This window comes from Enoplosus armatus, chromosome 18 (genome assembly GCF_043641665.1).
Source record: "Enoplosus armatus isolate fEnoArm2 chromosome 18, fEnoArm2.hap1, whole genome shotgun sequence".
NCBI classification, from domain to species: domain Eukaryota; kingdom Metazoa; phylum Chordata; class Actinopteri; order Centrarchiformes; family Enoplosidae; genus Enoplosus; species Enoplosus armatus.
In genome coordinates, this window is record NC_092197.1 from 7,852,952 (window position 1) to 7,868,517 (window position 15,566).

Genomic DNA, 15,566 nt, shown 5'->3' on the forward strand with positions numbered 1-15,566 from the left:
TCCTCATGTCCACATTTTATTTTCCTTCTGTATTCCGGATCCTGTCCGTGGTTTGTTTGTCTACATCCCCTCCCCCGATTTCTTTCAGGTGCGAACACTGGCCAGCGCTGGAGGACCAGATAATCTGGTGATGCTGGACCCGGGGAAATACAAGGCACGCCCACGGGTCCCAGAGCCATCTGGTGATGGGTCCTCTACACACCCCAAGTGGCTCGTCGGGGAGCAGGAGTTTGAGGCTCTTATGAGAATGCTTGACAACTTGGTAATTACAAAGAAAAGGGACCAACCATAAACTTCTGCAGGGGACTGGGAGTATATTATTTTTAATTAATCCAAAAACATGAATTCTTCCAAATTAGTAAAACTGGCTTTAAAAAAGCAAGACTGCAGCTACACCGACCATGATGGCCACATGTGATAATGGTAAATGGTAAAACTCATAAAGTCACAAAACTGCAGCAATCATTTAGCAATGTAAAGTTTATAACATCTAACATAAGCTAGCATTAGCCACCAAAAGCTAAGATAAGTAAGGCTGTAGAAGTAAAACCCCTGATTGTATTGAATTGAAAATGGGTGGGTTTGTTTGTCTATAACTTAAATGTTTTGTTTGTGAAAAGTGTCATTTCGTCTTTCAAAACATACTTATTGTATTAACCATTTACTAACCCCTGTTGTTGTTGTTGTTGGTTGTCCTCCTGTTTCCCAGGGCTACAGGACGGGCTACCCTTACCGCTGCCCGGCATTGCGAGACAAAGCTAAAAAGTACAGTGACGTGGAGAACGCTCCCTCCGCCCACGGTGGTTACTCATACGGGGAGGACAGTGACTCAGGTGCTCGCTCCCCGCTGAAACACAGCTTCCAGCGTGGCCAGCGCGACAAGACCCGCTGGCTCAATGCCGGCGGCCGGCCCGACGAGCCCTGTGAGGACGGGCCCGACGGCAGCAGCCCCAAGTCGAAGCCTAAGGTGTGGACGAACATAACACACGATCACGTGAAACCCTTGCTGCAGTCTCTCTCGTCTGGTGTCTGCGTGCCAAGCTGTATAACCAACTGCTTGGTCTGTGCCTACCTTATTGTTCATAGTATAGATTTTACAGCTACCTTGTTGGTGGAAACGGGTAGGTGGTCGGCATCCTGAGGTTCTGGAGAGTCAGTATAATCCTGCTTTTCACAACTTTTAGGCTTTTTTTAGGCTCACTCTCTCTGTAATTTCAGATGTCCTATTAACCCATCTTTCTCATGCAGTTAACTCTGCTCTTTTAATTACTTTATAGCATAGCTGTAACTATTTGTTGACCCTTCTTCCCTTCTGGTCTCCTAATGCTTCATGATGCCGGGCCAGCTGCCCACAGCATGCCCCACTGCATGTGTAGTAGTGAAATGCATTGTTGGTGTTGATGTTTTTCCCAGAGGAGCGAGCAGCAGGGGTGTGGCATGAGTCCTCAAGTGGGCAGGTGAATGTGGCGAGACACTGTGACGTTGCTGCTAACTACACTATCGCTCACCCCCCCTCGTAGTACACGCTCTTTGTTTTTTTGGGGGGGGTTTTGTCTTTGCATCTTGAAGTTAGCTTTGTTAACTTTGTTGGTTAAACATGATTCAGTGAAGAAAAAGCAAGTACAGGTAGAATCGAGGCTATATAAAGTGAGTTTGCTTTGTGGGCTGCTCACAAAGTGTATTTATAAGATTTACATTTCCTGCATAAATGAGGGAGGTGGCATGTCTCTGACTGAGAATCTTTAATTACCAGAATAATGGCAGATACATTATAGACCTTTGAGTAAAACATATGTAGATTCTAATACATCAAAGCAAAATTTCCTCGGCCAAAAGAGTTATGCAGTCTGCTTTTCTAATTGTTATTATTCTCCAACACCTTCAACTGCTCCAGTTGTATGTTTCTGTTTCCTCTATTATTTCTATTCTCTCTAGCTTCTGGTTTCAGTTTATAATGAAAATGGTTTTGAACACCTCAAGGCCTGCATGAGTGGATTTGTTTAAAAAAAAAAAACAACAACAAAAAAAGCCATGGAATTTGACCTGACTTTTGAATCAATTATCTCCTGTTGGGAAAGTAGGAAATGTTGTGTTGTGAGACTCTTTCTCAGTGAGTATATCGTGTTTACATGTTCATCTCATAACTCAACCAACCCAACCCAGCTACTTCCATCCAGAATCCCTTCCTCATCTAGCCCCTAAAACAGCCAAGCTTAAAGTAAACGCAGGAATGAAGTCATGAGCTTACGCTTTCCACTGCGAATTACATGCCCTAGTTTAAAAAGGTTGAACAGAATATTTTGCATGAAAGCTGAATATTTGATTTGTGTATTCACCCGCTGCTCATTCAGTTTGGTGCAAGAAATGGGTACAGACTTTCAATCCTTTTCAATCCCTTCAATCATGCTGAGCATTACCAGGTTTGCAAAAACATTGTGAAAAGTAAATGGGGTATTTTTTTTCACATTAAGAGGAAAACGTCAGATAACAAGACAATAAAAGGTTTCATCCTCTGCAGGAAAGATACACTCTTGTCCTTGTTTGTTGCGTTGTGACAATGGCTTTGTTTGTTCCAACGTGGCGAGTGTCCTCGGGTGTGTTTCTCTCTTATCTCTGTCGTCCTTGTTGTTGTGTATCAGCCTGGGAAATGACTTTGGTGATGCCAGCTCACCCCTCACTGCCACTCTCGCTTCGTAAGCCAGACTCATCATCTCAGTGAACCACCCACCCACCCCTCACTTCTCCCTCCCTTATCCCTTCACCTTTTTTCTCATTCTGTGATGTTTTCAGTTGACCTTCAGTGTGCTCCTTCTGTTTGTTTTTCATTCTAATGGTACATCAATGATGATGACATGGATTTCAGCAGTACAAATACACTGTTAGGCGTTAGTTGATGCATCTTAAACTGTCGTCATGCACAACGTCTTTTCATCAGTTCCTGACTGAGCATCGCCAACACGGTTCACCTCAGAAATATTTAGTCAAAAAGGGCGTTTAACCATCTGAAGGATTTTAAGTTTCCTCTCTGTGCGGGCTCTTAAAACCTGACGTACAGGCTTTACTTTTCAGCAGCTTAAAAAAATCATGAACTCCTTCTCATATCCAGTATGCTCATGAAACATTCGGCAGCTCCTCTTGAACAAAAAATATACTAAGAGATGTCAGACAGCATATAAAAGTGCATTTTAAATGTTTCTGTTTAACTTTCGCAGTGTCAACTGTGATTTCACTTCTTACTTGCAGCAGCCGTGTGCAGGTTGATTTGGGAGTTTATAGTGTTTTAGTATCGACTCTTGCGGATGAACGGAAAACATTCAATACAATAACTGGTGTACATTATTTACTTGCATTAACATATGTCCCCTGGTGAGCATCATGCCTGTGCTTTTCTTATATTTTAGCTCTATGCAACAGTTTTTCAGTATAGCTCATAGACACAAAATTGAATCTATCATGTACCAAGACAGCCCTGATGCTCTCCATTCAGTTCATTAGGCCCCTGCTCCAGTCAGTGTTTGTTAACCCCACTGCACAAATCAAACACACAGGACTGACTTAGTAATTTAATATCATGGGTTGATAAGTAAGCATCAGAGAGGTAATGTAGGTAACTATGTAAAGAAGCCCCGTACTACATTTATGAAAGTATAAATGAATCTTTCATATCTTCCTAAATGTTCCTCATCATCATTGGTTCACTTTTCATTCAAACCTTTTTACAGCCATCCAACTTTGTCCATTTCAGTTCAGCATGATTCTTGTATTGTGAAGCCTGCATAGTATTTTGTCAAAATCTATTTTTGTGCTTGGGTTTTCATGTCATTCACCATTTCTGGTTTTAGTTGCTTTTTTAACACTTTATGTGGTATTTACAGTGGACAAAGGAAGAAGGACTCCGCCAGGCTGCCGTAGCCAATCAGTTCATCCCAATGAACACCAACCCAAAAGATGTCCTGGAAATGAGGAATAAGGTATCACACTTTTTTTTTTTTTTTTTTATACAACCTTTTACTTTTGTGAAACAAAGACCATCTAACGCTCCTGATGCACACGGACGCATCTTGAGCAGGATGCACTGTATGTTCATTCTTTTATGACTTAAAATGTTGTTGTTTGTAGATCCGAGAGCAGAACCTGCAGGACATAAAGACAGCAGGACCTCAGTCTCAGGTTCTGTGTGCCGGCACCGTAGTGGAGCGCTCCTTTAACCAGGTCAGTCTGTGAACTCGGCACATAAAAACCTCGCTGCCACAGCTATCCTGACCTGGAGATGAATATGTGTCTCATACTGATGAAATACCTGAGAGTTTTTGTAGTTTGGCCTCTTTTTATTCAATTTAAATACCTCTGAAAATAAGAACAAGTCCCATAATATATTCTGTCCAGGTCTGGAGTCACCCCTGAAAGCAAAATGCTGCAAAGTGTGAATATTGTGCTTGAAGTTGTCCTGGACATTAGCTTTAATGAAAGAAATTGGTTGCAATCAAACCCAATTTATTGTCTGAAGGAGTAACTTCACCTCTAATGTCAGAGAGAAAAACGTGTCCTCCATGTTGTGTCCCAGAGCACAGGGTGACTTTGTAACTGTCACATTATTCTTTGACCACCAGAGATTGTCAATCTGGCAGGTGAGTAGTGTTTGGGAGAGGTAACCTCACTCTGCTCTCTCCAAACCTGCCAGCTCAGGTTGTGTCCATATTCATACATAGTTTTTCTTTTATCCTTCATTTCTTTGTGTTTTTTATTTATTTTGCCTTCTCTTCTCAGTAGTTCTGAGTTGAGCCAGGTCAATTTGGTCTCTTGCAATTTTAGTAATAACAAAATTCCCACTACAGTCTAATATACTTGGGTTTTATTTCTGTGCATGCATTCTTTATTCTCTTTTAAGAAGTAAAAATACATATACAATTTTACTTTTGAGCTCAGTTTGCATGGTTTGCCCTCCCTTTGCTTAGCTCTTGTAAAACTTCCTGGACATTCAACCCAAAATGCCACAAGGAGCAGGACACGGGCAAATTGAAACACAGCTGCTAAGTGCGTTAACCAAGTTTTAGGGGTACCTAAAACTTCACCCAGCATGTCAGTAGTAAGGCCAAAGGAGTCCTTGATGTGCTGTTATTGTGATACGTCTCAGATTATTTGAACCACACTGTTTGTCTTTACAGTGCATGATCTTGGCTATTTGTTACATCACTGCTACGCTTTCCATGGCCCCACATCTCTCTCGGCACCATCTCTCTTTGCATGCATTTCTAGTGTTTGTGTACGTCTGTATGGTATGTTTGTATGCAGAGGTGGAAAGTAACTAATGAAAAACAAACATAGATAACCCCTGCTTAATTAACCCAAGATTTCACACAGTTTGTAATGAAGAAAAAGAATGCGATTACTTTAATTGCAGAGAAGTGGTGTGGTCAGGTTGACAAATTGGCCCTTTCACAGTGACTGTAAATATATCTGTTACCCAAAGTAGCTATTTTTGTACTTTTACTTGAGCAGTTTTCAACACGAGTAGCCTCACATCTGCTTGAGGATTACTTGGATAATAATATTTGTACTTGTTATAGTGTGAGATATCGTAGTACTCTTTCCACCTTTGTGTGTGTGAAAGGTGGTATGTTCCTGAATGTCTGCACACATTCATGCCTGCCTGACAGACCCCTGATTGAATGTGCTGGTGTTTTTAAGAGCTGGGTTGTGCCCCCCCCCCCCCCTCACTGGGTTTACTATTGCAGGACGCCCCTCTATCTGACTGTACAGACACTATTGATGGCCTTGATGTGTCCGAGGGGTCCTATAGTCCTGCTAAATCAATTAGAAAGGTACTTACTGCACCTGTACTTCACATCATACTCCAGTCATTCTTCTTGAGTCTGCGGATATGCACGTGATATTCGGGCCCGTATAGATGAAGTGAATGATCGTGCTATAATGAGGCCATTTTCTCCCTCGTTATCTTTGGACCCACTGTAGTCTTTTTTACGTGTTTGTGCACTCTAGAGCTTGAGAACTTTGGATACAGTTGTGTCAGCTAGGATCCTTGAGGTAAAAGATTGATGTCTTGAGTACATCTGCAGGAGAGACTTTCACCATTGTTTCAAAACTTGTTTCAAAACTTGTTTCAAAATGTATTGTTGCAAGTTGATTTGGGCAGTAAGGAGAGATGGCAGGTATTCGATCCAGTGATGGTGGTGTTTCCTGCATGTATTGTACACAATTTTAAAAAGTCCTTGAAAGATTAAGTCAAGTTACAACTGTCTAGGTTTAACAAACACAACTATTGCTGTTTGGTAGTTTACTGCAGTCATGCTTTTTTTGCTTCACCATGATATTTCCTGTGATCCTGGTACTGTTGGCCTGAACTCTCAAATCTGTCAGTGCTTGACTTTTATGTCGCAGTGTTGTATGGAATAAAAAGGGAAAGATCCCGCTCTTTCCTAATATAATTGAAGTAACTTGTTGTTTTACATCATAACGCATGCTTCCTAATTTTGTAATGGTCTGTTAGCTCTAACTTGTGCTCTGAATATACATTTATTCATCTATGGCTGATACTTCTGCTCATGCTACATAATAGTTATGTGTGTAAACTGCCTCCAATCTGATCATCCTGTTCAAGTTTTTAAACTATATGAGATTTTCTGCAAGAATTTGACACTAGAGCTAGTTTTGTATATTAGATCCTTCCATGTGTAACCTGCAGTGACTTGTCGTCTATCTCACCGTCATGTCTCCTCTTTCTGCCTTCCGTCTGTGTGTCCTGAAGGGGGAGCTAGTGACCGCGTCCAAGGCAATCATCGAAAAGGAGTACCAGCCCAAGGTTATCGTCAGCAAGCAGGGTCCCAATCCCTTCACCAAACTCACCGACCAGGAGCTGGAGGAATATCGCAAGGAGGTGGAGCAGAAACAGAAAGGGACTGAAGGTAAATGTGACGAGCAGAGAGGAGAAATGGAGCAGCATTTCTCTTCATTTTTTGGCATTCTGTTATGGGTGAAATGATATTCAAACCTGGTTGAAAAATTGCCACAGTGCTCTGCTCACATAGAATTAACCAGCAATTTTCAGTCTTTTTAATATGTTTCAAGAATAGAAATTGACAACCCTGCATTGTCAAAATGGCAGATAAAACTTTATATATTTATATAGTTATATTTAATGCCACAGTGGTTATATTTGATAATGATGCATTTACGTAATGACTGGTGTAGCTAGCATTTATGTTGATGCAGATGAGAGTTTAATGACTTAATTTTTTCTGTCCCTCTCAGAGTAAAAATGTATTGCATGAACAACAGGGAACTGTGTAATTCACTGCTCCCTCCTTCTGTAATCACTCGTCTTTGACCTCCCTCAAGAAAAGAAAATTACACTGAGAGAAACAATAATGTCACTTAGATAGAAGTATACACAGCAGGCATAGATACAGGCAAGAGGTGAGATAACCTGAGCGCTGATGTTAAATTCTGATGTTAAAATATATGTTTACAGTTTATTTTATGTGCAGCTGCTTTAAACATATACTTCAATTTTTAAAATATACTTGTATGAAAGGAAAAAAAAATATGAACCTTCCTGCAGAATCATGAAAAAAACAAATGAAGTTCAGATTGGCCAAACTGTGATGTTATCTCTCCACACACCCATACACATGAATTCACAGTGCAGGGACGAGACGATAGCAGGGGGGAATCGGTCTCCAGCGTACCCTGTCCTGAGCCTGAAACGGTACCAAGGGGTCAAGCCTCTGTCTCCACACCTCTACAGTCTGCAACCGACTCCTTAGAGAAAGCCCCACCTACAACTACCACACCCGCGACACCAGCCCCTGAGCAGGGCTCATCTTCCCTCGGCCTCTCTGGTGGGGCTGAGCCAGCTCAGGGCGGCGCAGACTCTGTAGAGGCTGTTGTAGATGACGTTTTTTCGACTGCAGATGAAGGTCTTTCTGCTCCAGATTCCCCACAAAAGGAGTTCCACTGCGCCGTGGTGCGAGCCCTCAGCAAGGAGTCGTCAGTGGTAGAGGCAACTAAGGCAGATCAGGCTCCAGGTACACCAGATGAAGCGGAGTCGGGCCTAAAATGTGGCCTCCCGCTTCCCTCCTCCCCTGCTCAGCCATGGCCCGTCTCACTACATACCGCTGCACTGGGAGTGTGGGAGTCCCTGCCTGCTGTGTCCTCTCCTTTTTCTGGGGGTTTGGAGATTGCTGCCGTTGTTTTACCGTGTGCAAGCATCCTCCCTACCCACAGTTCAATCTTCGAAGCCTTTGCTTGATTATCCCCCCCCACCCCGTCCCCTCTCTCTGATGTCTTGTCCAAAGGCATCAGAGTTCTGGCAGATCAGATACCTTTCTGCAGTTTGATTGGACGAGGAGCTGAGTGGAGAGGATGTGAGGAGTAAAAGCAAGCTCATATTGAGATTTAAAACCATCCCCTCTCTATGAGGGAGCTCTCTCCTCAAGTCTAAAAGTGCTTTTGCAGTGGAGTGTTGTGCTTACCTTTTGGGCTTTGTCTGAGCTCAGTCATCCAATCAGAGCATCCCGTGTGATGACATGAATAATGGTGTCCTTCCTCTCTTCCTGCTAACCTGTCCTGGATATATCTCTGTTGGTGTTCACTCTTCCTGCTGTGCCTCTGACTGATTTCCAATAAAACTAATGGTACATAGGTTTGTTTGGCTCTTCAGGATATTTTAAGGTGGATTTTTACAGGGATTCGCTTTTTGCTGTGTCCTTCTGGTTGAGGCTTCCTCCCTGGTTTGTTTTTTTGTGTTGTGCTCCCTTTTCTTTATGTTGCGTTGTTGTTTGTGTTGACAGACAAAAATAAATTAATGTTATTGCTCATTTATTTAATGATTTCTTTATTTATATTCCTTATTTATTTATGGTAAACAGTTTCTTATGTACTTCATTTCTGCTGATTATCATTCAGACCCGGAAGAGCTAGTAGAGCCTGAGGAGGAGCCCAAAGGCCAGAAACCCACCACCACGCCACCCAGCACCCCGGTCAGAGCAGAAGAAGGTAGGTTGACATGACATACTTGACATACCCTGCCCGCCTGGTTCAGCATGGGTTTCTCTAGTCCTCTGGCTGGGTTTTTGAGCTTTTCTAGGGTCTACAGAGCAAATGCGGAGGCTCCTGCCCGTCCACCTGCCTGTCTGTCTTGGGGTCTGTTCATGTCGTGGTCTTTAATAATAATACTACTACGCGTGCTGTGCTGTGTTTTCTGTAATAACAGGCCAAGAGGTTTTGATTATTTAATCAGGTTCATGTGATGAGAGATAGGAAATTATAAGCGCAGATAATGCTTTAATACACAGTCTCCAGATGTAATGTCAGGAAATAGTTTGGAAAGATAGTAAATGAATTATTGAATAGAAAAGATATTTGTAAGTATTTTTAGCATTTATTGATGGACCCCAGTGCAGATGTCTCAGTCTATTTTTGTTCTTTTATATTTGTTTTTCTCCCTCTTGGTCTTTATTACTATTGGATTACACCTATGTGAACAGTATCATCCATAATGATACCAGAACACCAGGATGTTATAATCTTAGTTACCTTTTATTAAACAATAATTGGCATCATTCCAGTTACACACAGCTTTGATCGCAGGTGTAATCTAATACCTGAAATGTTGTTATATAACATGTGTCTCTATGTACAGAATCTCCTTTACCCCTTCACTTCCATTCTTCATCTTTTTGGGGTTACTAAGAATGGTTCCCAACCATTCTTTTTAAATTTTTCCTCTGGTGTTTTTTTTTTTTTTTTTTCTCTATTTCACATTTTAATTTCTTTTTTAATTTAACACAGTGCCTGTGGTTTGATCTGCATAGACATTTGTTTCTACTTGTTCTTTTTCTTCTTTGTGGCTGCGATTACAATCAGGAGATGGAAATACAAAAGAGTACCTGTTACCATAGTAAGTACGTACTGTTCCACCTCCTCACCACCCTCCGAATTACCCATCACTCTCCATGCCTGTGTTTGATCATTTACCCTTTTTTCTTTGCATGGCTTCACTAGTAGAGCTGACCTGTGGTCTGAACTAACCCGTCTTCCGGGGTTTGAGACTGTTCAATCGGTTTTAACTTGGTTCTCTGACCTCCTGTGTATCTCTTTCTCCGGGTTGATGGGGGTTATTTCAGAGCTCCTCCCTCTCTTGTAATTTGCCCCAATTCACTGTTTCTTTTTTTTTTTAAATGTAATGACTATGGCAAGGAATGACAAATTGTTATCTTGATCTTATTTCAGGTGTGAGTCTTAGATCTGTAATATCATGCATTAAAGTCCCATTTACCCGAATGACAGTGAAACAAAAGTGGAGGATGTTCCTGAAGTAAACCCTACAACTCGCCAAACCTTTTACGTTAGATAACCTCTCTTTTCTTCCTGCCAATGACCCACTATCAAATTAACCAACCTCTCTTGCACATATGCACATCTACCAATGTTATATGACACTGTGTATTTTTGTTTCATGGAAAAAAATCAGGTAATGTTTCTAAAATGTGTTGAATGTTGTTTGTCTTACAGACGAGTCCTTTACCAGGTACATCAGTGCTTTATTTGAGTGTGGCTTTCGAACCAAACATGCTGCTGTTGGCTTTTGCTGAGACTCGCTGTTGGTTTAGCTTGAAAGATGGTCGAGGCCCCACGCTTGGCTGTGTGGTGTTGTTTAGTCCCCATTTTTATCTGTTTGTGTGTTCGGCCTCATCTCTGTTCTGACAGACATGAGAGATGTAAAATGAAGACTGATGTGTTGTCTTTTCTCAGGCCTTGGCAGAGGGTTTTTACCCTGGTCTCTGTAGCATGTGAGCAAAGCTGTAGTTGTTTTGCACCTGACTGCTCTGTGTGAGCTTGAAGCAGTGGTTTGGATGCTGTTTGGGATACTGATCCATGGAGGTCTACTGAAGCAGACCTTCTGGATCCAGCACCAGCACTTGTTGCTTCTTAACTCTTTTTGCTGGGAGTATTTTTAAAGGATGATACAGTCACTTGATAGTTGCTAGAAACAGCAACAACAGTTTTTGCAGTCTCACTGTACTTACAGATATTGTATTTACTGATGCAAAAAAGCTATATTCAATCAGTTGACCATTTGAAAAGCCCCCCCCCCCCCTTAGTTACTGTTTAGTTACTACACCTGTCAAGCTTTCTACAAATGCAGTTTACAATGATTAATATAATATTTTACCAGTCAAAATTAGTGGTCATTTTCAGACAATGGGTGTATGATTTCAGACAGAATTAGACAAAAGCAGCATTTTGTTTTCTGCCAGCAGCTGAAATGGAAATGAAACTGACGCTTGCAGATTTCAACAGTTTTAGCTGGCTAGCTGTTGTCATTAGCCCCGTAAATTGATTGAAAATTGTCTCAAATAATAATATAAAATATTGAAAAGCTGCAAAAGGGTTAAAATTTGCCTTTTGCTAAAGCTAACAGGCCCCAGGTATTGCAGGGGTGCTTAGCCCTAGTATTACAGTACAGTATGATAATATCAGACTGTTAGTTTGTGAACATAACCATCTTCAGATGCATACTATAGCATACTTGGACAGACACAAAGGCTAGATTTATGTTTCATTGTTTGTATTTTCAAATAAATATGTTTCACTTTTACAAGAGAAAATGATTTGAGATTGAGGGCTAAACCCATCTAGCATTCATTGAGACCAGAGGGAACATCTCTATGTAGTTTCTATACTCCCAGCATTTGGATTAAATTGCAATCAAATGTAATACTGCACTCACTGGTTAAGTCTTTCTAACACCGTTGAATTATCATCAAGGCCTAATTTTAACTTATTTATCCTTGAGAGCGGCTCCAGTTTTGAATGAATTGAACTTTATCACCTCCCCTGACTTGTTATGTCACCCCACTTGTGATTATGTGTTTGAAAACATTGCAGTTCTTTTTTTGTGTTGTAGACTTTTATTTTTGTTTGTTTGTACACAGGATGCAAATGACAAAGGGAACTGCACTCATTAAGATTTCCCTGTTTAAATGAAGGTAAACGCAAATGCTGCGTACCAGCTTGGGCCTGTCAAAGTAAGAAAAATGAAAGGAGTCAGAGAGCGATGAATAACCAAGATTAATGAGAGCAAAGTCTTATTTGTAGTTGCATATTGTCATTGTTAAAGGTAAGATTAAACAGATAATGAGTCCTGGAGCGATGCTTTTCTGTTATGTAATGTAAAAGAGACAGTGCATCTTGTTTTGGTTTTTGGTGTCAGGTGTATTATTTTATTAGACCGGGGCGATGTGAAGTGCTCTTTTGGCTTTAATGGGAATGTTGCCTGTGGAAGTATTAGACGCTTGTGCTTTTTAGTTTAACAGAGCCTTAAAGCACATGTATTCTTCATATTGTCATAAGTCAACTGTATCTTGAACTTATTTAAGTACATCAATCTCAGTTGATGAGTTGTATGAACTCACGCGGTGAGAAATGGATGCTTCTTTAAGTAGAAAATCACGTGGATTTAACACTTAATCCAGTGGTCGACTTGTAGTAGCCTCAGTGTGTAAGCTCGGCAGCACAGATCCATCAGTTTGTCCTCTGTGATCAATAACTCTCTCCGTCCTCCTCCCACCAGAGTCCTTGCCAGAACAAACCTATAAGGATGAGAGCGACGCAGCCACCCTGAGACAGACCCTTCCAGATTTAACACCTGACGACCCCTCCGATGCCCCAGCACTTCCTGCCGAAGACTCCGCCTCTGCCCCTGCAACCGCAGACGCAGAAGGAGCCGAGGGGGAGGAACCCGCTGACGCTGGCGACCAGGAGGGTGAAGAGTCTCCCAGCAAATCACCCTCCAAAAAGAAAAAGAAGTTCCGCACTCCTTCCTTCCTAAAGAAAAACAAAAAAAAGACAGAGTCCTAGATTGGAGAATGTTGGATCGGTCCTCAAGGCTGGCCTCTGCCTCTTTTCATTTTCGCTTTTTGTCTGCTATCATTGCACCCTTCGAGCAAGCCACAGTTACACACAAGTTATGCTTTTTGTTGTTTTGATATAATTTGTCGCTGGCTTATTAACCTATTTTTCCTCGTTAGTGTGTGCCAATTTTGTATACAGTGTAAAAATGATTGATTGCTTAAAGGTTTTTAATTATTAGAGGCTTTTAGTTGTGAGTGAGTGATGCATTCTGTCTTGTCCACTCCATCTGGCCTTTTATGCATGTCTATTACTACAGGCCCACACACTTGATGTGAGGTTTAAGGGTTTTATCGCCCTCATTTTTTAAAAAGAGTATTAACTAAACAATTGTAACCACTAGAATGTATTGGGATTGTATCAAAAATATGTCTTTTAAAAGTGTCTTTTAAAAACCGTGAATGCAGAAAGAGAAGCTTGCACTCTCTCGTTTAACTGGTGGTAAATTCCGACTGTGAGAATTGCAAATTGCATAGTGCTAATTTTACCTCTGAAGCTGTGCACCTATGTAATTACATGTTAGCAGGCCAGGGGAACTACAGTTGGGATATTTTCTGTGGAAAATGCAAAGTCATGCAAAGTCAATAATAATGTCTCCATGTTGCGATATTTTGATTAAATCATCCACACACAAGCTAAATCACATCTGGGTGTTTGTTGAGTCTTTTTTTTTTTTTTTTTTAAACTCTAAATCTTCTACCCACAAGCATTTGACGCAGCCTTAACTTACAGGTGTGTTGTATAGCGCCTCAGATCTGTGTATGATGATGATGATGATGATGTGAACGTTGGGATTTATATTTCTCAAACCAGATTTGTCTGCAGTGCTGCAAACCTGCACATGATGTTGTTTGAGCCTACTGTTGCTGAGCGGGGTTCACAAAACGCGAGTCATCCCAGGAGGTGTCAGCAAGCATTGTGCTTGTTGATTATTTCAAGGGTCGGTAATGTATTTGCTCCTGGCTGTAAGTCTTTAGTATGAAGGAATGTCTAAAAACAAAATCTCTAACATTTATTCTAATTATTTGAGCCTGGCTTTGTTTTGCATTTGCCCCTCCATTTCTCTCTGTCTCTGAAAGTCAGAAACAGGCAGAAATGCTACATATTGTGAGTTTACATATTTCTTTTTGTTCTCGATTATGTCAGTTTTTTTTTAAAACGTCTTGCGCTTTTTCTCATGAAGTAGATTGAGCCATGATTGCTTGCTGTGAGAGAGAGCACTGTGAACCTCCTCTTTTATCAACCGCTGTCTGAGAACCACACATTGCTTTTAGATAGTCAGCCTGTCATCATAAATATAGATACAGTTGTTACAGAACATGTAGATGACAATGTCACTGTTATGAAGCTGCATGATCAATCATATTTCAGAACCTGGACTTTCCTGTTTAAAACTATTAGACTTAATTATTGAGTACCTGTGTGTTGCCAGTTGCAGTAAAGACACAATGTACACTGGAGAAGCAATTCAGTTTTTCTTTTTTTTTTGTTTGTCACTGATGTGTAATCAATTGTGTGATGGCAAATGAGCTGTGCTTAAGATTGCAGGGCATTAATACCAAGGCCATCTCCATGCATTGCTTCCTAACTTGTGTTTTATTATCCTGTTTTAGCAAAGGGTGAGTCATCAGTCCATGTAACTCATGGTGAACCAAAAGGCAAAACTAACGGGGAGCTTCACCTAATTTAGGAGGCTTGATAAACCTTGGCCTTTGTTCACCACAGGTGGAGTACCTACATCGTTGCATACAAGTCAAATGTCGAACTCATGAAGGACTGCATGTGTAGAGTGCTTAGAGTGTGTACTGTCCTCTAAATAGCCCTTTTTGTTTGAATTATGTTTTATTTCAGCTTTAGCGTACCGATAACAATACTAGAGTCCTTGTAGTCATGGTTTTTATTTCAACCATAGATCTTTCTTTTGTAAATCTCACAGCTATGCTGATTTGTATTCTCTGTCTGATCTACTTCCAATTTAAATGTGTCTCATCATTATACCATCTACAGACTTAATACTTCCACCTCTCTTTTCTCATGGGTCTGCCTCTTTGACAACCATGAATAAAAAACACTACCATGAAAGTCAGTGTTGTGTGATTGTAGTCATTTATGTATGTGTCAAATAATGTAGAAACATACTGTAAGCCAAGGTGCCTGTGTCATTTGCCATAGTAGTTAATATCATTCTTCACAGGCAAGTGATTGTACTATTAAAACTAAAACATATTTCAGCCATCATATGCGTAATCATATGAATCAATATTAAAAAAAATCTCTTTAGGTTCAGGATTAATCATCTGGGGTAACACTTCAGTAGATAATACAGATGGATCAAGAATGTCAACTAGTAAAATCATCTAGTTAAAACTAGAGTCTAGTCAACAATTTATCTGCTGGTTGCGTATATTTACAGTAATCATTTTTACATTTTACACACAATGGGCGAGTGTATACCATAAGACCTTGTACAATAATACTGGCACAACAATCAATACTAGAATGCGAGTGAATCACACATAACAGACAACGAAACCATCAAAAGTGACAACAAAAAACTAAAAATATAAAGTATGAAATGAACTAATCTATCAGTTAATCAGATCAGTCAGATCAATCAGAAATACTTTATTGAT

General features: G+C 40.7%; 1 protein-coding gene across 3 annotated transcripts in view; it reads left to right on the forward strand.

Moving 5' to 3' along the window:
* The window catches only part of add1 (adducin 1 (alpha)), a 28,418-nt gene extending 13,399 nt beyond the window's left edge, over positions 1–15,019 (forward strand). Inside the window, exons 9-17 of one of the 3 annotated variants that reach the window (XM_070924266.1) lie at positions 89–262; positions 710–967; positions 3,876–3,971; positions 4,120–4,212; positions 5,736–5,822; positions 6,767–6,923; positions 7,662–8,045; positions 8,926–9,015; positions 12,596–15,019. In XM_070924266.1, coding sequence (XP_070780367.1) covers positions 89–262; positions 710–967; positions 3,876–3,971; positions 4,120–4,212; positions 5,736–5,822; positions 6,767–6,923; positions 7,662–8,045; positions 8,926–9,015; positions 12,596–12,882 — 1,626 coding nt within the window. In that variant the 3' untranslated portion in view covers positions 12,883–15,019. Of the gene's footprint in view, positions 1–88; positions 263–709; positions 968–3,875; positions 3,972–4,119; positions 4,213–5,735; positions 5,823–6,766; positions 6,924–7,661; positions 8,046–8,925; positions 9,016–9,885; positions 9,921–12,595 lie in introns of those variants that run through there. The other 2 variants (XM_070924267.1, XM_070924268.1) reach the window with 2 other exon arrangements.
* Positions 15,020–15,566: the final 547 nt, after the last annotated feature.